Genomic DNA, 27402 nt, shown 5'->3' on the forward strand with positions numbered 1-27402 from the left:
AAGAGCCTGTGGATGCTGCAGACACCGGTGTGAGAACATAGGGTGAGACAGGAGCTGATTTACCCGCTGAGTCATTGGGCTGCATTTCCTGAGCCTCAAACGTCCTGGGAGCAGAACAGGCTCTCGGTGCTTCCCGTTGGGTTTTGGGGACATGCTGAAACCCAGAATGGGGACAGGAGCAAAAGTTGGAGCACAGGTCCCACAGCAGATCCCTGGTGGGATCAGGGACAGTCGCATCCCGGCTGTTTGCTCCATGCCGGATGTCTGGGGAAGGAAATAAATAATACAGAAACCACCCATGGCTGATAACTGCGGGTGATTGAAGTGCAGCGTGAGTGGCCTGTGGAGAACGTCAAGGCTGTTTGTGGGAAGCCGAGAGAGTTGGAAACGCTCTCAGGTTGCCCTGGAACTTCAGAAGAGGGGACAGAACCACGGGCCAGCTTCCCTCTGCCCTGATGTGCCCCGGTGCAGCTTCTTCCTGCCCTCCCGTGCCACGAGGGCCCTGGCACACCGCTGGGGCAGGATTTGCCCCACACATGCTGCCTTCAGACCCCAACCAAACACCTGAGAGCCTCGAGGCAGGAGAGCTGGGGGGATGGCCATGCTGTGTCGTGGAGCGGATGTGAAGATTAAGACACTGTCTCACCGCTGATAAATTCCCCCCTCCTCACCAAAGCCTCCAGCAGTCCTGGATGTGGGAAGGCTCCGGACCGGGCCACCGTGGGGACACAGATGTGACAGTGTGGCTCCGAGGACGCGGCCCGGACCCCCCGCGCTGGAGCTCGCAGGGGAAGCACCGCACGGCCGCCGCAGGACTTTGCCCCACGGGGGCCCGAGGCCGCAGGCGGTGCCGCCCGGGACCGGCCCAGCCCAGCCCGGTCCAGCCCGGGCGGAACGCGGCGAGCCCAGGGTGGGTTCGGCGGCTCCGGGCGCGGTCCCGGGGGGCGCGGGCGGGTCCCGGGCACGGCGCTGTGTCGCCCTCTGCTGTCCGAGCGCCGCAGCTGCAGCCGGGGCCGTGGAGCGGCGGAATCCAGCCCGGAGCCCCCCGGGAGCCTGAGGAGCTGTGGAATCCATCCCGGAGCCTCCCCGGCAACCCGGGGGACTGCAGAACCCGGGGAAATCCGGTCCTGCTGCTCTCACCGCCTCGGAAACAGCACTCGGGTCACACAGGGCCGAAAACATCGTTCCGTGTCAAAGGATGAAAGGGAGGGGAGGGAACGCGGTCCCAGTCAAAGGCTTCAAGCACACCCGCGGGTCCTGCTGCTTGGTCGGGGCCTCGAAGAAGGGGGAGAACTCGCTCCCGGCCCCTCCTTCCCTGGGCTGTGCCCACTTTCGTACCCAGTCTGAGGGGCAGAGCAGGGGGGCTGAACAGCTGGAGTCCTCAGGGCCCCGGGACAGGCAGCCAGAACTAGGCACAAGCAGAAAAGAATTAAAGGAGTCCGTGATGGAACAGAGACAGCGGGGTAGGGAAACACAATGCAGTTGCAGCAGGAACACTGCTCCTGCCTCCAGGAGCTTTTTCTGGTTAAAGTTTGGATGCACCCTTGCCTCTCAATGCTCCAGACCTGGCAAAGGCTGCCAGGGTTTTTGGAGGACTTGGGGCACCTGTAAGAGGAACAAATAGCTCCCTCCACCTGCAGCACTGGAAGGGAAAAATTCTGGGCCTCCTCCTAAGCTGGGATGGCACCCCTGGCACAGGGAATTGTGCCCTGCCTGGAGGAGAGCACGTGTGGAGAGGATCAGGGACCCCCATTCTTGCTTCATCATCGTTTTACACTGGACTATTGCATCTTGGCCTCCAAAAAGAAGACGGACTTCTGGCTCACTTTCAAATTAGGTTTTTAATTAAATAAATAATGGCGAGGGGTCTTCAAGGCAGTGTCACTTCACAGTGTAGGGCTGGGGGGCAAGGGAGAAAAGAGTCCAGCATTGGGAGTGGCTCAAAGTGAATGTGCTTTGTAAGAAGGAAAAAAGAAAACCCCAACAGAAAAAACAGAACCAAACCTCCTCCCCTCGTGACTTCCCCTCCCTGTCCCAACCTTTTTTAACCCCCTCCCTCAAAGTTATGTGGAAAAAGCGCCACACTCATGTTGAAAGACCCCATGCAAATCTGTAAACAACACTGAAGGACATAAAGAGATTTCTGCCTCAGCCAGCTCCCCTCTCCTTTCACTAGGGCTTGAAATAAACCAAAAGAAAAAATGGTTTCAGGAAAACTAAGAATGTTCTCAGTTGATGGAGGAGATGCCAAGGCCTGGCCCTCCCTGGGAGGGATGCCTGTGCTCTCACCCTGCCTCCTCTTCTCCCTTCAGCCAAGAAGCTTCCTCTCACCCCCAGAAAATGGGAATCACAGCCTGGGCAGTTCCACTATGGAGCGGGCACTCATGTTTGCCAGGAGCAAATGGAGGGGAGGCCTCTGCCCACCACATCTGGCTGACCAAGCCATGCCAGGTGAAAGCAGCTGCACATACCTGGGGCTCAGCACCTCCCAGCACAGAGCCGGGGACCAAAGCAAACCCCTGCTAAAGCACACAAACCAGATCTGGGGCTTAGGAGGTAAGACAAGGTCTAATCCTGACATCCCATGGGACTGTTTGATGCAGCTGCAGGGCTGGGCACAACTTCCCAGGGCCAGGTAGTAGGATGATGCTCGTGGGTTTAGGTACCTGCCAAATCCACTGGCAGCAAAGCCAAGTGCACAATCACAGCCCCAAGGCCTCTACCAAAGCAAGCAAAAACCCTCAACTCAAGCCCATTCCCAAGTGCAGAATACAACTGGAGGAAAAGGACTGTCTGCACCAGAGCCTTGCCCAGCAGGTGAGTGGAGAACATTTCCTTCATGGAAAAAGGGGACTGAGAACGCATTGAGCCAGTGGCCAATCCCAGACCTGGAACACACCTGGGAAGTGAAGCAGCTTTGGACTCCAGTACACCCAAGGATAGGCTCCCGTAGCTCTGTACAGCAGCTGGCACCTCCCTGAACATGACAAAAAAGATACACTTTCCTCTCAGAACAGCCTGTTTTGTGACACAAGGAGGAGCAGGGATGCTGTGCTCCCCTGTTTGGGACTGTGCTAGCACCCATATCCCAGGCTTCATACCCTGGGAGCTAAGCAACCTCCTCCCTCTGCTGACAAATTGTTGTGATAAACTGAGAAGTTACAGATGTTTTCGCCAGCATTTTACCCTCTTGCACTGCAGGTCAGTGAAGATCAGGTCATCCTCTGCCAGCAGCAGCACCACAGCTCTGGGCCAGCATTACTCTGTGAGTCTAGAAACTACTGTTCTCCCCACACAAGTTCTCGCTGGCCCAGCACTGCACGGGAAGGTGAGAAGGACTCGAGTGCACAGGATGCTGCTGCACATGCAGCATCCCTTTCCAAGACCTGACACTTCTGCCCGAGGGCTGGGCTGGGCCACATCCCACCTGCAGCTGGTGGAGAGTCAGGAACATGTGGCTGCTGGAAGGGAAAGCAGCTGTGTGCCTGCCTGTCAGGACCCATGGCTGCTAGGAAAAGGACAGGGTGAGTGGCTCCTACTGCAACACACTGCCCCGTGGGAGAAGGGCCAAGACTCGTCAGCCTCCCTTGGCATTGCCATGCCCATCTCTGCAGGAAACTGCCCTGCAGCCCTCCCAAGCTCTCGGACCCCCAGCCTGCACCCTCACCATGATGGTGACACATCCCTCTTCCCAAAGCACCTCTGCCTTCAAACTGTCCCGCTGGGGCCAAGGGACAGATCCCCTGTCCCGAGGCAGGGACTCTCTGAGCAGACTGGCATCACCTGGGGTGACACACGGTCACAGCGTAGGAGGGGGGTGATGGACCTCCCCACTCAGGAAAGCCAGCCACCACTTTGCACAATTGTGTCAGGATACACTGGAGCAGAAAGGTGTTTGGTTTCACTGTAGCCTTGGATCAAGGAGGATGGAAAGACGGATTCCGACCAACAGCTCCAAACTGTCCCTACAGGACAGTGGAAGTTCCAGAATTTCATTCAGTCAGGTCAAAGTCCTTGCTGGGTCTGTGACAAATTTGTGACTGGAGACTCTCACTGTGACAGAGGCTCTGACCGAGCCACAGGTGCTGGGCAAGCCTGATGAGCAGTCAGGAAAGTATTTACTTCTCCGATGCCAATGAGACCGAAATCTGTGACCGATAAGGACACTTGCGCAGGGGCCACCACTGCCTCAGGGTCTCTGTCCAAATCCACAGGGCCAGCAATTAAAGGCAGCCCCTCATTAATGTCTGCAGGGAGAGTGAAGTCCATGGTTATTGTCTCACCAGAGTTCTGCAACGTCTCCTGCTTCTGTGCCAGTCCTGGTCCCACGGGTGGCAAAGCAAAGAGCTCCGGCTCAGAGGGGGTGACAGTGTGGCGTGGGCAGGGCACAGGGACAGCACCCGAGGATGTCTCCTCTGAGGGGTCAAAGGAGCAGTTTGTCTCCGAGGGGGTGCTGCACTCATAGCCCTGCCCCGACTCGCTGATGCTGCCCAGGCTGCAGGCCGTGCTCTCCACACTCAGGGGCTCTGCTCAGGTAGGCACAGCCAGGGGGGAAGAGAGAGGGGGACACAGGAAGGGAAAGAAAGCCAGAGTGAGTCCCCAATACCCACACACCCAGGTCTGTCCCACCTAATCCAAACAGGATCTGTTTGATGGCACAAGTGTTTCTTTATTACAGCAATCAAGATCCCCCGCCAGCACCTAAGGAGGCAAGATGCCCACAGCAGATGGGAGGCCATCAGTGTTTCTATGGAAATTAAAGGAAACCTCGCAGACACGCTGCAAGATAAGCCAAACCCTAAATCCTATCCCCTTGTGCCAACCCCTGGGAGCTGCCCACACAAAGCCTTCATCTGCAGTAGGACAGTGAGGGAATGAAACTATGTTGGGCTCCCTGAAGATCTTCTCATAGCCAGCTCTGCGTGAAACCAATCTGCACCTGACGTCTGGGGCTTAAACCCAGCCTCTAGAGGAGCTGCCTGTGTCAGTGCTTTAGAAGCACCTCCCTCAGGTGCCCAGTGAATAATCATTCTGTCTTGGGAATAACCTAGGCCACCTCTCCAAGCCCAACACAGGAAGAACTGTTTTATAGTCACCTCTGGTCAATGCAGAGACTGACAAAATGCTGACATCAAAACTCCATGGCAGACAGACCAAAAAACAAAAAAAAATTACCTGTGCTCTCAATTGCTATCTGATCTTGACTAAAGTGAGCATCCAGGCAGCCAGCTGCAGAGGGAATTGGTGGGGAGCTCCGAGAACGACTTGTGTTTTCCACTTCAACCCCATCCAGGTCATTGTCAGTGAAATCCCTGTGGGGAAAGAGAGAGAGCCTTGCCACCACCTGCTAAGCAGAGAGATGCAGGCAGGAGAAAGGGTGGCTGGGATTAAAATCCATCAACAAATAAAGCGATGGGACTGGAGAGACATCACTAGAATGAAAGTCCATCCCCCTCCCTGGCTCTGGAGAGCCTGGTTTAGGACTCTGCCCCGGGGAGGTGATCTCAGGTAACATAGTGTAGCCAAGACCAGCCCATGATAAGCCAGCATAGGCTCTCCAGCTTCCTAGAAAGCACTGCCCTCAGTTCTGTGAGCCTCAGCCCATTCCAAAGGGAAATAAATACATGGTCAAACACCCAGGGAACACCCAGTTTCATGGAATGGCTGTGGTGGGTCCTTAGTGTGCCAGCAAAGAGCAAATGATGAGAACATATTTTCCCACCCTGGGAAGATTTAAGAATTCAGGTATTTTCCTGTCTTGCATCAGAATTGGAAAGAAAAAAAAATTAAAATCTAAGCCTTCATCTGATGTTTTAAACTGATTCAGCTCCAATATTTCATTTTGACCTATTAAAAGATTTCCGTTTCAACCCTTTTGAAAAGGTGCATTTTGAAAAGTACCTTCTGTAATTAGCATACATTTCAAAGGGAAGAATTTGCCTCAAAGGTAAATTAATTCAGGTTCCAAACCACCAGAAATAAGTGCATCTCTGAATTTAAAATACTCCCTTCCCAAAACCTCATCAAACTGAGTTCTTTCACCTAACTCAGCTCTGAATCCCTGCCCCCAGTCCTTTGTGGATGCGTTTGTCTGAAACAAAACTACTTTCAACACACAGAAAAGGACAAGGAAGTCCACATCCAAGCAAGCAGCTCTTTTATCTTCCCTCCCCACACCAACTTAGTGTTTGTGCTCTGAGAACACCCCGTGCATCCCTCCATCCTCCCACCCGAGAAACCTTCTGGAGAAGAAAGCGCAGTCTGTTAAGCGGAGGTGCTTTGCAGCAGGAATCTTCACTGGGAGGTTAATATTACTAATTTTAGTGTGAGAATATTCCACGCACGTGGCTCCAGGGTGGAGGACGTACTTCTTCCTTCCTAGACGTGTCTGCTGAGTGAAGTAGTCATAACGCTCTGATTTTTTCCACATGTAGTAATACTCCACACACTCGCCCACCGACCGGGTACGGACCTGAGGAGAAACACCCCAGTCAGGACACCCACCCCCATCCAGGTGCATTTCCTGGAGCAAGGAGCTATTTTCCCATTTAATCAGCACAGAAAATTAAAAGTGCATTACAGTGATTTACGTTGCTATGGACACATTGCTGCAGAACAGAAGCACATACTGAGGTTTCCAAGGTGGCCAGAGAAAGAACTCCCCACAGCACACAGCTGTTGTCACAGACCCATGTGGGCCACACACACTCGTGCAGGACTTTCCTGCGCTTCCAGCAGCAGCACACTTAGCAGAGAGAGCAAACCTGCATCCATTGTCACTGGCCAGCGTCAACATGCCTACAATTAACCAGTGGTAGAACTGGACTCTCTGGTTCTGCCAACTCCCAGCACAGCAGCATGTCCCGGGGCCCAGCTCTCCCTACAACAGCATCTGCCATTCTAGAGGATCCCAGGGGACTTTACGAAACATCCACATGCTCAACTCACTCATTCACAGAAGTACTGCAAGGGCTGAGAGTTTGGAAAGAACTTTTGAGACTCCAGAAAGGGCTAATCAGTAATTAACTGACATCACTCATGCAGGTCAGTGGTGTTTGTGACTTCTCCCACCTGGAAAATAAGGCAGAGCAGGGCAGTGAACAGCCCATCACCTGCTGGCATGAGTCAATACAAAGCCTGGGATTGGAACTAGGCCATCCTGAACTCCCTGTGTCAGCTGAGGCCCAAAGCACACCTCTGGTGCCTGAGCACCTGCCTCCTTCCCCTGCTCCTGACCTGGGGGGAGCAGCCTTACCTTGTTTGCTTGGATAAGGTGAAAGTTTTTTCCATGGACCCTAAAGCCATGTTCAAAATTTCTACATTCTTCCTCACTCCAGGCACAAAGCTCATCTGTAGCAGAAAGAAAGAAAGAAAGACAGAAAGAGTTGGAGGAGATGTGCAGAATCTAGAAAAAGCTGCATGTGCCTTGATGAACCCAAATAAGGGGAGTCCTCACCTCTGATAACCTTCACATTGAATCGTAACCTCCGCAGTGCCTCTTCTGCATTGAAGTTGCATTTCACCAGCTCATACAAAGCCTGAGAAACAGAAAGAAATCACTCACAGCACGTACCTGAGCAACACATCATAAACCAGCCCGCTCATGACTCACATTTCTCTCATAAAACTCCTATTTCCCAGGAGCCACCCCTCTGTTAAGCCCAGCATGACCACCAGCAGAGACTACTCCACTTTTTAAGGCACTGGATTACAAACCCTGGGACTTGACAGATGCAATTCCACCAGAATCTAACCTGGCTGGCTTGAAGTAAACACAGGTGCTCTGAAATGGTTGAATTGCTGACTTTTCCAGTCTTCCCAATGGGAGGGTAAACAACCTCCCCAGACTGCAGCTGGGCACACACCCTCACTTATCCATGAGGATCACTGGAGTTTGACCTCATTCTGACCTCAGTAGGGAACGTGGCACTGCTGGGCCAGCACCACATGGGTCTATGTGGGCTACAGGAGGCCCTGAGCTCACCTGCTCATTGTCCTTGACCACCTCTCCCTCTGGCAGGCTGCTGCTGGACAGCTCGTCCCACTGCCGCTTCACAGCGCGGTACAGGAACTCTTCCACCTCCCTCTCAGGGAGGATGTTTGGGTCCCAAAGTAGCTGATCTTCATTCTCATAGGCTAACAGAAAAAGCACTGAAATAAGATAATCAAACAGAGAATTCTGCTGCTTTTTGAGAAGTGGTCTGCATGGACATGCATGGGGGAGACAGAGGAGGGAGGAAATCTTTGCTTGGTATTCCAACTCGGCACTAGAGATGACAAACATCTCTCAAGGTACTGCATTTTCCCTCCTGATTTTGGAGGCAGATAAGCTCTTATATCTCTTTTAGGGCCCTGGCACAGGCTCAGCTTGCTCCATTGTTTCAGAATGGTTGGCTGACAAATCTTGCCTTGTCATATTCTCCAAGATTGCTGTTTTGATTAATTAATCCTGGCAAATAAAGACCATTTTAGCTTTCTTGTCCAAAAGCTCAGCAAGCTGGCGCTCATTATTGGACACAATTTGCAAATCAAGGCACCTCTGTCTACTCTGCAGACATCCCAAAATCAGAAACAGATCAACTCCAGGGAGCACTGAATGACACTGACTCACTGCTTAAGAAAGATGTCAGAGAGAAAAATTAGAGCATCCCCAGATGGGCATTCCTTCTCTTTGGCTACAGCTGAGACCCCTTCCTGCAAACCTGTCACACCAACCCAGTTCTCAGTGAGCTTCACCAATTCTGTACCTATGTTCCCAGCCCTATTAACTCAGGCTCATTTCAGCCAGTAAACTGGAATGTCAGCACTGAAAGTTGCCAAGCCTGGAGATACAGAGCAGGACTGGTGATCCAGAGCCCACCACATCCCCCTGTCAGCAGCCCTACACCCAAACTATGCACAAAGAAGAGGCTCTCTTACCTTTCTGCCTGTGCCTGTTTAAGCGGAGGACAGGAACAGCGGCCTGGTACTGAGGTCCAACCATGATCTCCTGAAATCCCACAACAGAAAGGTGAGAAAATTGAAATGGGAAATATTCCACGCAGGCTGTACTTCATGATTTAGGGACTACACCACTACAAGGCTGAGTTATTTATTGGTAGCCCCCTCTGTCACTATTATTTCTAGTGAACCCTGACTGTTTTATAGGGTAACTAAGAAGATTTACTACCAACCAGATGATACTGTGGGGATCTTCAGCATTTACATAGTTTTAATGTAAAAGATCTATGGCAAGCAGCTAAGGTTGAAAATAAAGCAAGGCAGAGGTTCTCCTGCAACCTTCACAGCCAGGATAAATTTGGAAGCCTGCTCCTCTCTTTAGAAAGATGGTTCTCCCTCAGTAAATCCCACTGGCAATACTGCACAGCATTTCACCTTTATAGGGCTACAGGCTGCAGATTTAATTTACCAAGACATAACTTCTCTTATCTGAAGCAGAAGATAATTTCAAACTTGTGTTAAAAACCCCTCTTGTAACCCACATCTGCCACTGCCATCCACAAAATGCAAGGTATCGAGAAGCCAGTTGGGGAAGTAACACAGTGCTTTGGTGTCATGCATTTTTCAAACTCAGGAGCCCCCCTTCCCAATGCACTTGGGTCATTTACCTTCTTACACTCGTTGGATGGGATGGAATCCACCTCTGAGTCCTCAGCCATAGAGGAAGCACATGGAGATGAACACGGCTCTTTGTCTTCATCAGCAAGGAAGTTGTTTGCTTTGTGGGAAAGGAAAAGATCTGTAGTTATAAATTTTTTATTCTATACCTTTATGTTCCCTCTCCTTCCCTTCATTTTCTGTCCTAAACTCCTTCTCAGCACAGTCTACAGTGACAACTTACCTGTATTTTAATTTTCTCACTTTAAGTAAAAGAATTTGGACACTTGTCACATGGATGGCCAACCTGGGGAGCTCAGACACCTTAATATTGCAAGACAGCAGAAGAATAACATCACTTCATGCTGAGTCCCTGTCACGTGCTTTGGCTTCCCACATATTCCAATATTTAGGAACTGCCACAGTACATCACTCCACTACTACTACTGAATTTATTCACTTGTAGAGATGTCAGATGAGGTACTGATCTTTTAGACTGCAATTACAGCAGGCAGCAAAACAATTCCCACTCTCTCAGTATTCTGAGTTACAGCTCAAAACAATTCTCCCCTCATCCCACTGCCCATCAACGCTCTGTCCTGTCCTACCCAAATCCCAGGAACGCCTCTGCCAGGCAGACAGTCCCCAGGAGGAAAAGTGGAAAATTTGATGTCAGGTGACTGACAAAATTAAGAGAACTATTCTCACCCTCCCCTGCACATCATATGTAAAAGTGAACAGCAGCTACTTAGGAACTAGTGACACATACAGCCAGGCTGGTTTGGGAATAAGTCTGATGCATCATGGGACGTGACGGATGGAGTCAGATCATCAGCTGAAGATTGTGTTTCCTCCTCTTCTTCCCCTGAAAGCAAATCCTTCGCTATTTGTTCCTTTTAACAACAACAAGAAAGTGAAAAATATTTTTAAATTAAAAAAAGAAAAGAATACACGAAGAGGAGTGAGGCCTAGAGTAAAAGCATTTCTGGCCAACAGTGGCTGCATCCACAGATCTCCTCACCCTCCCACAGCTTGTCCAAAGACAGATTCTCTCTCCCACTCCCACAACACCCAGACTATTTTCCCTAGAAGCACTTTAACAAGTGTCATGAGTAGTTTCCATAGGAAGCCAGAGAGTATGAGCAAGCAATCCTTTCTGTAAAGCTCCACTCACAGCAAATATCTTAACGATCCTGAAACAGGAAGAAAGAAAAAAAAAACCATCCCCCCCTAAAAACCCCACTATCTAGACTCTAGCTAGAAAAGGAAGAGCCACAGCTTCACCTGGGAAGATACAAAGTTTCCCTGGATTTTCACACACCCACAACAATGTCCAAATAGTTGCAACCAAAGTTGCATACAGGGTTTTTACATTTTGAAACAGGTATCCTTTCTCCCTTCTTCTCTAAACACTTCACACGCATGTTTCTGCACCTCGTGCTCCTCACTGGGACACCTGAGCTAGGCAGGTCCCTTCCAACCCCTCTGAAACGGGGGGAACCTCAACAACCTGTGCAGACACCCAGGCAGAGAGCTGCCCTCACCTTATCCAGAGTCATATCAGGGAGGTTGGGAGTGATGTCATTGCTCTCACTGTCCTGCTCCGAGATGGGATCAGATGCCTCATAGCCATACAGTGCGAGCAGCTCCTCAAATGGCATTTCACTGCTCTGAGCAAGAGGAGGACAAAGCTGCATCAGGAAGAGAACAACCACAAGAGCACCACACCAGCTGGAACATGGACAGCCAGAGGCTGTCAGGGCACCTCTGCTCATCTGGGGGCTCTGAGCAGCCTCAGGTGACAGACACTGTTGGGACCCACTGTAACCTGTTGCTCTCAAAGGTATGGAAAAGCCAGGAACTTTCACCCCAAAGCAATATAGTCTAGGGAATATTTAAAATACATTTATCTTTTATTCTAGATTTCAAACAGGTGAAAAATGCCAGACAGCATAACTGTGTTTAAGCAGTGGAAGGGGAGGAGCAAATCCCTGTACCAGTCTTGTAGCTGGCCTGAAGAGACACTCCCTGACACCAAGAACAGTTTGTGTTCCACTGAGGTCTCCATGGGACCACCCACAGCTGAAGTCAGGGCTTCACACAGCAAACAAGCAAATCCTCCAGGTAATTTCCCTTCCCCTCCCCTGCTGCCTTTACCTGAGAGGCACTGAAACTCTTCTCCAGCTCTTCTAAAGATTTCTGCTTCTCCTGAGTATCATCTTCTTCCCTTTCTTCCCTCACACCGTAGTTCTGGGAAAGGATCTCTGCCAGGTTCAGTCGATGATCAGCTGAGCCCATTGACACAACTGCAGGGATCAGAAGTCGGACACTAGCATCAAATTTGGACCAAATCTTGAAATGCAACAAAGCCAGGGATGATCCCTTCTTGTGTGCATGCAGAAATGATGAGCCAAAGGAAGAGATTAGGCAAAACAGAGGGGAACAGAGATCACAACTGGCAGCAGTCACTGCATCAGCACAACGCCTGGTTCTATGCACATTTGAGTCCCCACAACTGAAGGGAAGCTGAATCTGAAGGTTTTCTAAGTATTTGTATCTCACTCCTCACTGGATTCATGTGTGCGCACACTGCAGCCTTTCCTTTATCTGGGGGCATTTTTAGGGTAATCACCCCTTACTCAAGAATGGGCAAATCCAACACCTATAGGAGCTTCAGCATCTTTAAGCCTTCCTGCCTCTGTCAAACAGCATAGGAATCAAGCAAAAGGCAGGGGAGATGTTGAAAGGAGAAGTGATCACAGTAGCACTGTTTCCTCTGGAAAACAGACCAACAGCCAGAGGGATGTGAGCCCTGAGGTACCTGCTGCGCTCTGAAGGGCGGGCTCTCCAGGACATAGGCCACGGGCTGGGTATGCGACCACCCTTGGGCTCTGCCGGCCAACAGAGGCCTTCAGGAAAAGAGAAAAACATGGCTGAGACAGCTCTCCTCAAAACCACAACACCCTTCCACCCACTTCACCCCACCAGCAAATGTAATTCAGTTAAGTTTGAAGCAAAAGTTCCCCAAACCCCCACAGGACAGTGTTAGGAACTGTGCTGTTCAGAAGAGCTCATCGGGTACTGAACAGTTCTTCCTGGCTCCTCACCTTCCCCTCAGTCCATGTGTTTCCATTCCATCTGTTTTACCTCCAGCACTTTATTCACTACTTATCTCCCCACCTCAGTCCTTCATGGTTTACATCTTCACTTAAAAGAAGGACCTGGATCCTCAGCTGCTATTCTAAACACACACATTGTGTCTGAGCACAGCATTTTTAGGGACTGATCCTTCAGAAAGCAACCAGCCACGACACCCTGGCTTCCCCCTGATGCCTTGCTGCACCCAGGAGCTCAGGGGCACCAGCAAAGAAACAGCTGAGCAGGCAGAGAAGGAGTCTGGTAGGACCACGAGTGGCACAAGCAAGGTGGGAGAGGCTGAGCCAGGCAGAGCTCGAGAACAGGCACCTGCAGAGTGGCATTTGGTGCTCGGTCACAAGTTCAGGCAGCAGCATGGGCTGAGGAAAACAACCCAGACAGAACATCTGCTGCTCCTCAGGCTGCTGTGCATGGAAGTGCTGTTCACCAAGTTCAGCCTAGGCAGGGAGCAAACAAGTCAACAACCAAAGCTTCTGGGTGACTGAGAGCAACTGACTGCAGAAGAAAATCCCAGAGACAGTCCCCCAGTCCCCAGTAACATCTTTATAGGATACCCAGCCATCAACAATCTCAGCTGTGCACCATCACTCCTCACTTACTCGGTTGGAGCCAGGACATTTACAGCCTTCCATAGGAGCCTCTTACAATTTATTTAAGAAAACACAGTATAGCTTCACATTAAAATCTATCTACTAACAACAAAGCAAAGCATTCACCAAAAAAGCCACCACAGACTGTGGGTTCTGGGTAAGTACCTTTAGCTATCAATATACAGACTGGAAATTCCATAATAATGAAGGAGATACCTCCAGTCCACTATCCCCCAAGATAAAGCTCCCTCCAGAGACCACCCTGACTCTAGACAGAGCCCTGCAACAGTGCACACGAAAAGAGAAGGGAGAAGTTATGGGATGATGAAAGGAGAAGGGTAATGACTCCATTTTGAGGATGGTCATACCAGGAAATGGCTCTGTAAGCTGGGAAAGTGTCAGTGTGCCTTTGCTGGTCTCTGCTGTAATGTGACCAAGCACAAAACCCCCTTGGATAAATCCTTCCAAGCAAACAGTGGCTTCATGGAAAGGGTATGGTCTACCCTTACTCCCTCCAGGTCTTGGACAATCTGCAGAACTCGCTTTGTTCAGGCAATGATCTGTAGATCAATGGTACCTCCTTGCCTGCAGATCAATAAGGCCTCTGAAAACAAAGACTGAAGCTGTTGGCATGGATGGGCTGGCTTGAAAAGGTATCAAGAATACTTCAGGAACAATTAGATCTCCTATTAATAACCAGGTGCTGAAAGTAGGAGGATTGGCCACTACAACAGCATGACAATTCCATAACTAATCAAGAGTTTAGTTCTCTGAAGAAATAAGGGAGCACCAGAGAAAGTGGGAATGCTGGAGTCACCATAACCAGTGCTGCTGGGGCTGAGGAAACCAGAAACAAGTGACACACGAACCAAATGACCCATTCCATGTCCAAATTTAAACACACATGGAATGGAATAATCCCTCAGATTACTCACAAATCCAGAAGACCCCAAAAAAAAAAGAGTCAAAGGAATAGAAGAAAAAGGCAAGCCTGGCTTAAAAATGCAACTGATGACAGAATATTCCTGATTGCCCTGATTACCAATGCCATGGGATGTGGAGTTACTTGGTCTGAAGGTGAGGTAGCTGCAGCTTGACACTCCAAATCCAAACATCATACAGGAGGCAGAAATGCAAGAGCATGGCATGCACCAGAAACAGAGAACAGTTCTGGGCCAGGGTGTCACTGCTCTTGCTGCTGGTGAAGTATTCCATCACCATCAAAGGTCACAGCAGGGAACTCCAGTTATTCTCACAGTTCCAGTGATGCTGGAACTGGCTCTTATGCCCATGGGGCATTTAATCTTTGGGGGCAAAAAGGGAGATTAAATTACTTTAATCTCACTTTATTGTCCCCAGCACTGCTTTTCTTCTGCCAGCTTCTGCTGGTCAGGGATAAGAGTAACTTTTCTCTCAGAAGTTACACTGAGGTTGGTCAACTACTCACGCTCATGTTTGTGTTTCTGGGTGACTCCTGCACTCCCTCCTTAGGTGTGGACTCAAGGTTTTGAGCACATGGAATGAAGTTCAGCCATCATTTAGGAAACACAGACAGAGGCAGAGTCTGAGCTTTCTGCCCTGACAAAGTGTTTTCCAGTGTGAGGCCAGTTGTGTCTACCCTGAGAAAACCTTCCAGACTGAAACCACTCTTGCAAAAAAGTGAGGGAAAAGAAAAAGAAATTTCCCTTTCCAGTGTTACGCTTCAAAAAATGTAGATTCCTGAGCCAGTCTAACACAGATTTCAGATTCAGCGAGAAGCGTTCCTGCTTCCTCTGCCTTGTCCACATTGCTTAGCCATGGGGCCATTTTCCACAAACTCCAGCTGTGGCCAGAAGGAAGCAGTACAGATGGAAACAGATTCATCCTGCAAGTTATGTCTCTAAAAGAATGAACACAACACATGGACCATCTTCTGCACGGCTCAGCAAGATCAGGGCTCCATCACACCTGTGCAGTGTCACAGCAGAGATGCTCCACAGCTAAACCTCATCCAAGAGACGACGACAGTTCCTGGGTGTCCCCTGGACAGACCCCTCTGAGCCACAGCCGTGCAGGGTGCCAAGACAGCACAACAATGTGCCCAAATAACACTTTTGGCACAAGTGAATGCAACAGCCCTGGTGCTCCACCAAAGGCCAAAGCATGGTGGATGGGCAAACAGGCCAGACAGCACCTTCCTCATGCAGAACACTGAAATACCCTGGAAGAGAAGTCCTGCCCTCAAACAAGATGCTGTTACAGCCAAAGGGGATCCGAGATCCTGCCACAGAGTACCTTGAAGTCTTCTCAGGACCCTTGTTCCATGTTGTGGTCACCATGAGGGTCACACCATAGAAATGAAGTGTGCATATGTCACAACAACCATTACATCAGGTCAAGGATATTTGAGGGACATAGCAAAACTTCATGGGCAATGGCATCGCCAGCTCAAAGTGTGACAGTGTGATGGCAGAAAAGCTTCAGCACAAGACACCAAGGTAAACACAACATGGCAATTGGGGAGGCAGTGGAGAGTCCCCACCAAGTCCCCCTTGCCTTCTGGCCCCTAGACAAGGCAGTGAGAACCATCCTGGCCACCCAAACCAACCATTCCCGACACATCCCCCAGCCCTTTGCCATTCCCAGGATCCTGACCTCCGTGCTCCCCCGCTGCTCAGGCCGCCTCCCATCTGAGAGCCTCTGCGAGCCCCTTCCAAGGGCTCCAAACCCCTGACCTGGCTCCAGCTACCCCACACCGCTGCCGAGTTCTGCGGGGCCATAGCCCCGGGACTCTCAGTCCGCTCTTCCCCCGGGCCTTTCCGCCCGCCCTCTCCCTCCCGCGGTCCCGCAGCTCCCAGCCCGAAGCCCCTTCACGCCCCTCTCCGGGCCCCTCTGCCGCTCGTCAGGCCGCGGGGTCCCCACGTCGGTGCCGGCGGCGCCCGACCCCGCCGGGTCCCACCCAGGAGCCCCTTCCCCTGCCCGTCCCCTCCGGCGCCCCCTGCCCGGCCCCGACGCCCCTCAGCCCAAGCCCGCCCCCGCCCCTCGGCCCGTTGCCGCCCAGGGCCTCAGCGTCCCTCGGCCATTAGGCCCCCGCCCTGGTGGCCCGCGCCGGCCTATCACCCCGCTGCTGCAGGACGCCGGCCCCGGACAGCCGCGGCTCGAGGGTCCCGGTGTCCCAGCCCGGCCGGGAGCGGCCCCGGGCCCAGCGCGACCCCGGCAGCGCCTCCGCGCTCACCTCCGCCATGGCCGAGCGCGAGCGGCAGGGGGCGCGGGCCCCGGATGCGGCGGCGGCCGCTGATTGGCTGTGGCGCGAGGAGGCGGGGCCGAGGCCGTCTGAGGGGTCCGGTTCGGGTCCCGGTTCGGGTCCCGGGGCCGGTGCGGGTTCGGGGTCTGGGTCGGGCTCTTGTGCAGCCCCGCCGGTACCGCCCGGAGATGTCCCTGGGGAGCGGCACGGAGGGAGGGGAGTGGAGGCTACCGGTGCCCACAGCAACTCTCCCTGAGGACCGGCCGGGCCGTTTTTGGTCCCTGTCGGAACCGCCCCGGGACCGCGGCTGTGAGGCCGCGCCGCTCCAGCCCCGCAATGAAATTAATCCCCCGGGGGCCGGTCCTGTGCCCCTGTGCTGGGTCCCTCGGGCCGCCAGCCGGGGCAGGCGGTGGGAAGGCCCAGGGATGGCCCCCAGCTCCTCCAGGCCACAGGGACACACCGGGGGCCACACAGGTCAGAGGAAAAACCGTGATGACAGCACCAGCCTTCTTCATGTATCACCAAGCTTGAACCTCCAGGAAACGCTTTCAGTGATCCTCACTGATTACTCCCTTGATAAAAAGTCACTGCATGTAATTTAGAGTTCACAGAAGAGGGAGATAAGTGTTAGAGCCCAGAGAGAAGGGTCAGTGCCTCACAAGGACTGGGGTATAGACACTTCAAGAACCCCAGAGATGCACTTGTAGAAGCTGCCTGATGGGATTTACCAGCTGTTTAAGTAGTGAAGACCACATGCTTTCAGAGAACAAACATCCAGCACAAGGAAGGAACCCATCTCCAGGGATTCCTGCAGTGAATGGTTCTGCCAGGCTCCCCTCCATCCCCACAGCCCCTCGGGGACCCCCTGATCCTTCAGGGACTCATGGCTGAGCCAGCAAGTCAGCCCTTCCCTCAGGGTGAGCAGTGACACAGTGCACGGGGACATTTGCCACTGGGACATTTGCCACCAGATCTCACCGTGTGATAGGTCCTGTGGGTCATCATCCAGCTCACACCAGTGCCTGTGCCTGGATCTGCCTCTGGCTGTGCCCGCGTGAGGCCTCGTGCTCAGTCTCTGGAGCAGCCTCTCCACCCTGGCAGTTGGCTCCATGCTGGGTTTTGCTCACGCTTTTGAGCTCAGGAAGCAAAGTGTTATCAAGTGCTTCTGAAGTGGTGGTGGCCCTCGAGCTGAGAACCAGAGCACTTCACCAGCTCTTTGTTCCCTTGCTGGGAGCTGTCTGGCTCTTCTCAAAGGACTAACAGTTTGCAGATGTTGTTTGTTCAATAAAAAGAGTAATCTCGTCTCCAGCTTCAGAAAAATGTCTGCAGAAAATGCTGCCTTCCGCCTTGCTCCTAGCAGTGCATCCGGGTGTTCTGTCACCACAAAAAGCAGAGAAGCTGGGGGTTTGAGGTTTGGCTCAAGGCCTAAGGTTTTGGGTTAAGGTCTGGGGACAGCTCCACTCATTATTGAGGGTCTGTCCTGGAGCAATGCCTCTGCCAGGCTCTGCTTCTTCATTTAGTGCTTGTGCTGACTACTGCAAATTTAGTGTCTTCTAGCAGCTGCAGTTCCCTGAGGGAGCAGTGAAACACCTGTCAAGAGACACCTTCATTGCCTGGGACATTGATTTCTGTCCTCAGAATGGGCAGGTGACACACCCTGCAGCCCCGCCAGGCTCTGAAGGCAGCACATCACCCATCCCTGTCCCCGAAGCCATCATCCTAACTCAGAGAATTTAGTGCCTGACATTCAGTATTCTGAGGTTTTCAAAGGCATTTTAAAAAGCCTGAAGGTCAGTGGAGTACCAGGTGGTTCAGGCTCTCCAGGTGTTTGCAAGTGATTGGTCAGGACACTTTGATAACAGCTCTTGTACAATTGCTGTTCTGTGGACAGACAGACACAGTGAAAACCCCGGATGGGTGAAATGGCTTTGGCTAAATCTGGGGCTGATCTGCCTGCAAAACCAGGGTGGCCCTACATCTCGGCCTCCTTTCTCTCCTCCACCTGTGCCTTGCCTGGTAAGCAATTCTGCTTCTTGGAAGATCTTTACAGCCCTGAGACAAAGGGCAAATTCTTTTTCTTTGATGCAGCTCAGCCACGGGGTGTTTAGCCACAATGGATTGTAGATTAAAAAAAAAGTTTACATGGGTGAAAAAAGCAGTGTTGATGGGGGGGGGGGGGGAAGTGTCTCTATTGGTAAAGGACTGATTGCCTGGGAGAGGAGAGGTTTGTGTGAGGCTCTGTCCTGCCCTGGGTGCAGGGTGGGCTCGATGCCAAGGAGGGCACAGACAAGCTTGGACTATAAAAAACTCTGGGTTTCTGATAGTTTGAGGCTGCTGACAGACAGAACAGCTCACAGGCTTAACAAAGCAGTTGTGAATTAGGCTTTAGAGAAGCATCAGTTCTCACCAATGCTAGGTGGAGCTCTGCTACTCCAAACACCATACCCTTGTAGGCATTCAGAGGAGTGTTCATACTTCTGAACTGTGGTGTGGCTGTCAGCTGCCCAACACAGCTTCCAGGGTCCCCTTCCAGGTTTTCAGAGCCAGAGAGGATAGGTGATAGGATGGCTGGGTCAAGGTGAGCATCATGGCTATATAGTTCCCTTCTTGTCCTCTTCTCCTCCCAGCCTGCCTCCCTCCCTTCTTCCTTCCACTTCAAGTCATCACAACCCACAAATATAATTTATTTACAGTAAAACATTATCATATCACGGTCTCTGCAGGATTCACAAAAATGGGTGCGATATCTACAGATGTAAATTCAGTGCAGGCTTGGGCTTGCACAGTCAGGATGAATCCTCCAGGTCAGATAACACCCAGGCTGCCATCCCATATGCTGAAATCACAGCCGGCACCAGAGGGTACAGGCAGGAAGATGTGGTTTGACAACAGTTCAAGTAAGCACACCGAGGGTTTGCAGTTTCACAGCCTTTGCTCCTCAGAGCTGCCAAATAAACCACCCCTGGGATGGCCAATCCTTTCAGGATGTCAACGTTCCAAAAAGGCTAACGCCAAGAGGACAGGAATGTCTTTTTATTCTTTTGCTCTGCTGTGTGATGACAGACAGAAGGACAGCCCAGGGGACAGCAAAGCCACACAAAGCCTCTGCTGCCGAGGGACACAACGGCTGCTTGCTGGCCTATGATGCAGTGTCCCCCTGACCTGCTGCTTCCCCACAGCTCCTTGGCTTCTGTGGGGTCAATCCTGCAGTCGGTGAAGCTCCTGCATCTGAAATATAAGCTGAGGGCGAGTGTTTCTTGCTGGTCTCAGTAATTAATAGCAGATACTTGATGAGGGACATGTGGAGGTCAGCCATGCCTGGACTTGGGTCCCTGAGCCCCTCTGCCAGGGCAGAGTCTCCATGTCCCTGTGGCTCAGGGCATCCCAGGAACATCCACCTGGCTGGGCAGCTTGACCCCCCTCCAGCCTGGGGCCTGTCCCCACCAGCCCTTGGCCGGGGTGGCACAAATGTGTTTGTTTACCTGTGCACGTGTCCTGCACACTCACCCCTGTGAACAATCCCCCTCCCCCCCATTCCCTCCATGATGTCTGGGGGCTGTGGGTATGTAACCCCGAGGGAAGGAGCTAAATGAGGGAGCACTGATGAGGAACTCGTTAATTCTGGTGCCTGTCAGCCTCACAGGATGATGATAAAATGCTGCATCCTTCTGAAGCAGCAGGAGGTGGCGGCAGGACCGGGAGAGAGCAGCCTGGCCATCCCACACCCTTCCTTGCAGCCAGGCCCCCCATCCTGCACCCCTGTGTCCTGACATGGAGCTTGCATCCAGTCTCCCTCTTCCTCTGGATCACCCAGGAGGGGTGGGAGCATTGTGGGGTGGATAAAGGTGGGATTGTGCAGACACCACATGCACCACAGCTGCAACCCTGTGGCAGCAGGGTTGGAGGTGTGTGGGCTTGGATGGCACCTGGAACAGGGATGATGCCTTCCTTACCAGCCCCTGGGACAGGGACTGTGCTCTCCTTTCCAGCCCTGTGCACACACAGGTGCTTTGGTGTGTGACCACATGCCTGTGTGTGCCACTGCACGGGGTGGAACCTTCACAGGGCACCAGCCTGGGTTGCTCTGACTGCCTGGACACGGACAGAGGATCTGGTGGTGCCTGGCAGCATTCCTAATGAATTCAGTGCTGCCCTGAAACAGCAAACAGTCACAGGAGAAGGCATTTCTCGTCCCCATCTTTATTCAATGTGCCAAACAGGCCGCTCCTGGGCCTCACACTCACAACATCTTGTTCACAGCTGCAGCTTCAAAGGGACCAGGGGAGAAGGAGGGGGAGATTGTGTGGGAGGCACGGAGCGTGCTGGGGCTGCTTGTGGTCACCATGTCCCATCAGGGTAGAGCTGAGACCCCCTGGACACCACTCCAGCTCTTCTCCCCTGGGCTGCTGAGTCCTGGCTGTCCCCAGTCATCCTGCAAGGCCATGCGAGATGCCTTGGACATGGTGGAGCAGAGGGGCAGGAGGTGAATGGAGGGCAAGGGGGTTCTGTCCTACTCAGAGCTGCTTCTGCCCCCTCCTTTTCTTCCCTGCTCCACTCTCAGCGCAGCCCCATCCATTTTACCGGGCTGAAACCCAATTACAGTCCCAGGGAGGGGGTGGTGCAGCGGCAGAGATGTCCATTAGCCTCGGGGATGGAGATGGAGCGATAGGAGCTCTAATGGCCTCACCAGGACTCTGATGACAGCCTGGCTGTCCCTGTCCGCACTGGGGTGACACCAGAGCGGTTCACTCCAGGTTTGCAGTCCGTGATAGGGATTTCGATGCAGGTGTGGAACCCTGTGCATGCATACGTGTGCCTTGTGTGTGCCTGTATGACTTAAAGCTACTCCGACACCCACAGGAGCTGCCTCAGGGGCTGGCCAAGCCATCTGACTGTAAAGCAGCCCAGAGCTGCTCCCTCCTCACCCTCACTTGTCCCGCTGGAAGAAGGATATTTGGCAGTGGAGCCTGCTGTGCTCTGAAGTTTAATTAACCCCGTCTCCCCCCTGAACAGGCTTCCCTTCCTCTGCTCAAATGCCACAAATGATCCTTTGCAGATGCTAATCTGCAGAAGGAAAAAAAAAAAGATTCCACATTTAATTGCAGAACATAAAGATATTACAGGGTCATTAAAACACCATGAATATGGAAATGAAATCCACAGGCATCCATGCAGATAATGGCAGGGGAAAGGGAGTTGCAGGTGAAGCTGAAAGGTGGAAAGGTCAGCTCCATCTGGATACCTCATTAACCCCCTGTTCCAGGCAATCTCCAATGGCTAGAGAAGTGTCTCCGGGGTCTCAGTTGTGCTGGCTTCGCCCCGTGGGACCCGCAGCAGGGGTAGGGTGGCGCTACCCTGGGCAGAGCCCAAGTGATGAGGGTTGGCCCTTGCTGCAGGGTTTTTGGGGATCAGCCTCTGTCTGCAACTGCAAGAGCCTGCAAAGATGGCTCAAATCCCTTCCAAACCAGGTCTGTGACTTGGACCGCAGGACCCGACAGCCTGCGACAGGGGGGAATGCTGAGATGGTTTTGGTCTTCAGGGACTCCTTCCCATCCTGGGCCAGCTGTGGAGCCAGGCTCAGCCCCCTGTGTGCCTCATTACTGGGTTGATCCTAGCACCCTGTCTCCCCTCCGCCCCGGCTCCCTCCTGCTGCTCACGCTGCCGGCTTGACACTGACGTGAGCTGCTAAGTGGAAAAAATTAATAGGGGCCTTGCTAATTGGAGCTGAGACACAGGGAAAGAGAGAGACACGGGCCAGGGTGGCTCTGGCACCCGGCTGCTGATGGGTGACGGGTGCAATGGTGTAGCAGGGGCCACTGCCACCTGGACTTGGGAGCTGTTTGCCATGCCCAGGGTGCTGCCGTGCCTCTGTCCTTTGCAGTCTTTGGGATGTCCCCAAGGAGCTCTAGCCCCTGGCATTTGGGTCCTGCCAGCTGCTGCTGCCTGCTGGGAGGGCATGGGTGAGGAGGGCGTGGTGCTGCTGGGACACCTCCGGATCCTCGGGACCCTCCAGACCCCCAGCGCAGCACTGTGGTACGGTTGTACCGAGCTGCCAGAGCCCCCCTTGCTCTCCCAGCAGCAGATTTTGCCTCCAGGGAGAGCATGAGGAGGAGAAAAGCAGATTAGAGTTATCGCTGCATCTCTTCGCTGAGCTGAGAGCTAAATGTCAGATCACATCTGACACAGCTCCGAAGGGGAGGGCGAGGAGTCCCGGCACACCCCTCATCTCGGGGGACACCTATGGGGGCACAGGCAGTGGGGCTGGCAGCTGGACACCAGCCTTCCCCCAGGAGAGGGGAGAGATGGCTGCTTTGGGGTCCCCACTGCCTTGCCTGGCTGGCAGAATCCCAACCGCAGACCCAGAAACTTTCCTCCTCTGGTTCCCATGGAAACGAGGAATTTTATTCTCCCCAAAGTTGAGCTGTGTGCCTGCATTCTCTGCCCAAGTCGAGCCCCCTCGCCAAAGCCCCATGGGTCGATGGTTTGGTGGGAGCTGCTGGTCTGGCTGGTGCAGTGCCTCAGCCGTGTCTGTGGAGCCAGAGACAGCTGTGGAGCTGTGGCAGCACAAACTGGCTGTTCCTGTGCCAGACCAGGGTGTCCTGATAGAGGGAGAGGGGCTGAGGAGGAGGATCGTCACCTCTCAGCACATCCTGTCATCTCCACAGCTCAAACAGAGAAAATGAGCAACCTGCTGGGTAAATAGCCTGGCAGAGTGACCAGAGAGCCCTCGCTCAAGCCCCTGGTATCGTGCAGCATGGGGCCCTGAGACTGATGGCCACACAGTGGGAGCCAGCCCGGCTTTGGGAAGGACACTTGGGGAGTGATTTGAGACAGTCCTTCGGTAATCAGAGGGTTTCACCGCTCTGCTCACCTCTGGCAGGAAGAGGACGGCCTGATGTCTGCTCTGATGAAAGGAAAAGCTTTCCCCATCCATCAGTCCTGTGGGCTGGCAGGAGCTGGCATCGGGCACCAGCCCTGGGGGCACTGAAATCCTGAGGGCTGAGCTTCGAGAGCTTTTCGTGGGATAAATGTGGAGGAGTCAGATTTAGACAACAATGACTAAATTTTTACTGAAGCTCAGTTTAACTCCAAAGAGGGGAATGTTCCAGGCGCTGCCATTTGCTGTCAGTAAAAATAAACCAGCAGGTTAAACACAGCCTTTTCCTCCTGGGTGCTCACGTGCAGATCAGGGAGCTTCCTCCCGTTGAAATGGTTAAAAATATAAAATCACTGAGGTCCAGCTCTGCCCTGCTCTGTTAAGCATCATCCCTGACTGAGATGGGGTCCCCAGGACCCCTCAGTACTCAGGGGTGCATCAGGGATGGGGTCACCTTATTAGCACAGTGTATGGGGTCCAGCGAGCTCCTGCTCCACATCCAGGACCTAGAGGGAGCTGGAAACATCAGGAGGTTTTAAGGCTCACTAGAGACTTGCCAGGGCCCATCCCTGCACCAGCAGAAACTCCCAGTTACACAACCCCCTCCCAGGGCCGGCTCCTTCCCTCCGCCTGCCATTCTCACTGGGGTTTTAATTAGTGCTCCTCTGTATATTCAGCAAGCAGGAGCCCAGAATGGAAATGTACAGGTGTCCCCTTGATCCAGTTTCCATGGTTGCCGCATCGAGGTGGGGGCTACTTTTTTTTTTTTTATATTTAATAATTTTATTACAGTGGCTTCAATCCACTGGCAAAGAAGATAAGGGGGGGAGAATGTGGGGGAATAAAAAATGCTGGATGAAAAGGCCATGTTCCTGTGGCTGGGCTTATTTGCTGTCATTCTTTTTCTCTTATTAGCAAGCACTGTTTTCCAAGATGCTCAGAGTCCAAGAGCTCACTAATGAGATCCCAGCTCTGGCTGGTGTGGGGGAACAGCCCAGACAGCTATGCTGGAGCCACACAAATGTCTATGGGGCCACCCCAGAAGCCAAGGGAGTAGAGCAGGATGGTGCTGAGCAGAGTGGGCATCAGGAACAGCAGCACTGAGTTATGCTGACAGGTCCTCATCCCTATCCCAGTCCAGTGTTTCCACCCTCGTTCCCCTGCTCCATCCAGCTTGTCTGTAGGATTATCCCTGGCATCCCCCACCACAACAGCAAAGTTTCTCTGGCCTCAGCCCATGAAGGGACCCCGGCCACCCCCAGGCAGCTCTTGGGGACACTGGGTGGATGCTTCCCTGCTGGGCCCTGTGCACAAGGGAAGCCCAGGGAGTCCTGGGCAGAGGTCCTACAGCCCACCCAGGAAACTGGACTCATGTTCAGAGACTCCCATCGCCACAATCTCTCTGCCCTGCCCCATCCTCACCCAGCGTGGTGGCTGCTCCTGGGCTCTGCGTGCCAGCACCAGAAACTCTCATCCTTTCACCAAATCAGTCTCAATCTCCTCTGGTACGACCACTGAAGTGTGTGAACGTGCCCATCTATCACCGTCGGATTATTTAGCCCCGATTCTGCCTGTGAAAGCAGGCAAAATCTTTGTTTACCCGGAGCTCAGGATGGGTTTCAGCTTTTGTGCAACGGGTGTTAAAAATAACACACAAACACAAAAAAAGCATGGGCCTAGGAAAAATCCTCTCCCCTTGCACTCGCTGTGCGGCTCGGCTTGCCAAGTAGGGAGAAATCCCCTCTCCTCCTGGCAACGTCCTGCACTGTGGCAGGCAAACACACACGCCGAGCCACGGACCTATTAGTCACCAGTAAATGTTCTTTTCTCTCCCGATTTGTTTCCCTTTAAGCTCGATGTTTTCCTCTCCTGCTGCCCGGGCCTCGTTAGGCTGCAATTAAAGCCAGGAATCAAAGCGGCATGGTGCAATTAAAACTCGGGGCGGGACGCGGGATGCCCCGGGGAAGCCGGCAGCCGGCGCTGGGCTCTGCTCACGCACAGCCTGTCCCCTGCACGGCCTCGGGGAGTGGTGGCAGTGCGAGGAGGCAAGACAGGCGCAGGCTGAGCCCAGCCCGAGATCCGCTCTAAGGATCTTCTGTCGTTTACAGCATCACTAGCTCTGGCACCTGGAGGATGAGCCGAGATGCAGCCACTCCTGTAACAAGATGAATTTTCCTGGCTGTGAGAGTCGTAAACACACAGAGCAGCTCAGAGTGGGGAAGAGGCGCTGCTCACGGTGCCTCTACACTGACATTGAACCTCTGTCCTGCCAGGGGAGGGCTGTGCTCATCCCTGCACAGGATCCTCCAGTCCTCACGGCTGGGGGGGCACATGCTGGCTGCTGCTCATTGCACCCTCCCCCGTGGTTTTCTTTGGAAACAGTCCTCAGGATGCATCTCCCCTGCCCAGAACCTGGAGTCATCCTGCTGGCACGTGTCTCTGCCAGGGAACAGCTCAGGGAACGGGCAGTCCATTGGTGTCCTGCTCCCGGCCAGGGGGATGGAGCCCAGGACAAGGGCTCGGGGCACCACCCAAGCACGAGCATTGTCAGTGCCTGGTGAGCCGTGCCGATGGCCGGTGAGCCAGCGGGCAGTGCCTGGACAAAGCACTGCGGGGCTGGGTGCTGCTGTGGAAGGGCCACACCAGCAGCGTGCTGAGCCCCTTGGGCAGGACAGGGCAGGGCAGGACCAGCCGGCTCCACCAGCACCCAAGCCCCTGCCACAGCAGCTGGCCCAGCCAGAGCTGGCCCAGAGCTGGTGCCCACGTGGGGAGTGCTGGGGAGTGAGAGTTGTTCACAGAGCAGGGCTGAGACCACCAGAGAGAGATCTCCTACGCTCATCTGCGCCAGAAACGCCAGCACCCCATCGTAGCTCATCTCCCCACTGCTGGGGACTGGCCCAACAGCTGTCCCACGCAGAGGTTGCCCCAGCTTTGAAAATAGATAGTAACAAGTGAGCGCGGGCAGCAGAAGTAGCAAAGCATATGGTAGGTGTTGGAGTTTATTCCTGTCGGTGAGTGTCAGCAGTGACAGACGGCTGGGGGTGGCAAAGCGAGAGGTTTTGGTAGGCGCCCGTGCAACACCACCCCACGGACTCCATAGCTGCGGCGAGGGTGGGGACCCTGCCACCCCCTGCCGTGTGCCATCGGCGGGGCAGCCTGTGCTGCGATGCTCTCCTGGTGCCCGGGAGTGCAGCTCAGGGCTGTCTGAGCCCTCTCCCTGTGCCTCAGGGATGTTTGGTACCCGAGGCACCCCTAAACTCCCCACAAAGCCACGACGCTTTTGGCCGCTTCCAGACAAGTTTGTGAGCCCCATCTGTCCCAGCTGAAGGTCACCTGCCTGTTTTGGAGAAACATCTGGGAGAGTGAATGGCTGCGCCCTGCTCCTAGCTGCTGCTCTGCAGCCATGGCTGCTCCTGGGATCTGCCAGCGCTGCCCGTTCAGCCCAGCCTGGCCCTGTGGCGCTTGGGGGCTTCCACGGAATTGCCCCTGTGGCCAGACCCGCTCTCGCCACCCAACGCCTCTGCCGGGAGCTGGGGTGGGCAGGTAGCCAGCGGCAGTGGGAGGGAACAGATTGTCCGCAAAAAAGCGCGTCAGTTCCCAACCGGCAGCTCGGAGCAGGATCTCCTGCGGGTTTATACCTTGTTTGTCTGAGCCCGCTCAGAGGGTCTGGGACTGCTTAAGGACTCCTTGCCAGTGTCCTTGCAGCACCATGGTGATGTGGGGTTAGGAAAGGTGAGCCCCCACCCCGGCAGAGGGTTCAGGGGCTACCAGCAGGACTGTGGAGCTCCTGGTGCTCAGTGGCTTGGGCACTGCTGTGGCCTCAGTGGCCTTGAGGATCCCATCCTGCTCAGACTGGGCAAGGAACAGCCACGGCAAGCACCGGAGCCAGCACACATCCTTCCCTGGCACAGGTGAAACGAACACTCGCCAAGCAGCAGCTCACCTGTGGTTCCTGCCCC

The 27402-nt window shown here is 53.5% G+C and overlaps 1 protein-coding gene across 6 annotated transcripts; it reads right to left on the reverse strand.

The window, feature by feature from the left end:
• Positions 1-4045: 4045 nt before the first annotated feature.
• MIER2 (MIER family member 2) lies at positions 4046-13114 on the reverse strand. 6 transcript variants are annotated; one of them, XM_062509902.1, is made up of 13 exons: positions 13063-13114; positions 12419-12506; positions 11755-11903; positions 11142-11267; positions 10367-10490; positions 9609-9718; positions 8920-8989; positions 7985-8136; positions 7457-7538; positions 7256-7350; positions 6345-6472; positions 5176-5312; positions 4046-4526 (listed from the first exon to the last, which is right to left on the reverse strand). In XM_062509902.1, exons 3-13 carry the CDS (start codon positions 11893-11895, stop codon positions 4051-4053), a joined length of 1641 nt encoding a protein of 546 aa, XP_062365886.1. In that variant the 5' UTR covers positions 11896-11903; positions 12419-12506; positions 13063-13114; the 3' UTR covers positions 4046-4050. The 6 variants fall into 6 exon arrangements, with proteins under 6 accessions (XP_062365886.1, XP_062365887.1, XP_062365888.1 ...); XM_062509903.1 differs by having other exon boundaries at positions 6369-6472; positions 7985-8151; XM_062509904.1 differs by having other exon boundaries at positions 4046-4247; positions 7985-8151.
• Positions 13115-27402: the final 14288 nt, after the last annotated feature.

Source organism: Cinclus cinclus, chromosome 28, assembly GCF_963662255.1.
Source record: "Cinclus cinclus chromosome 28, bCinCin1.1, whole genome shotgun sequence".
In the NCBI taxonomy this organism is placed as follows: domain Eukaryota; kingdom Metazoa; phylum Chordata; class Aves; order Passeriformes; family Cinclidae; genus Cinclus; species Cinclus cinclus.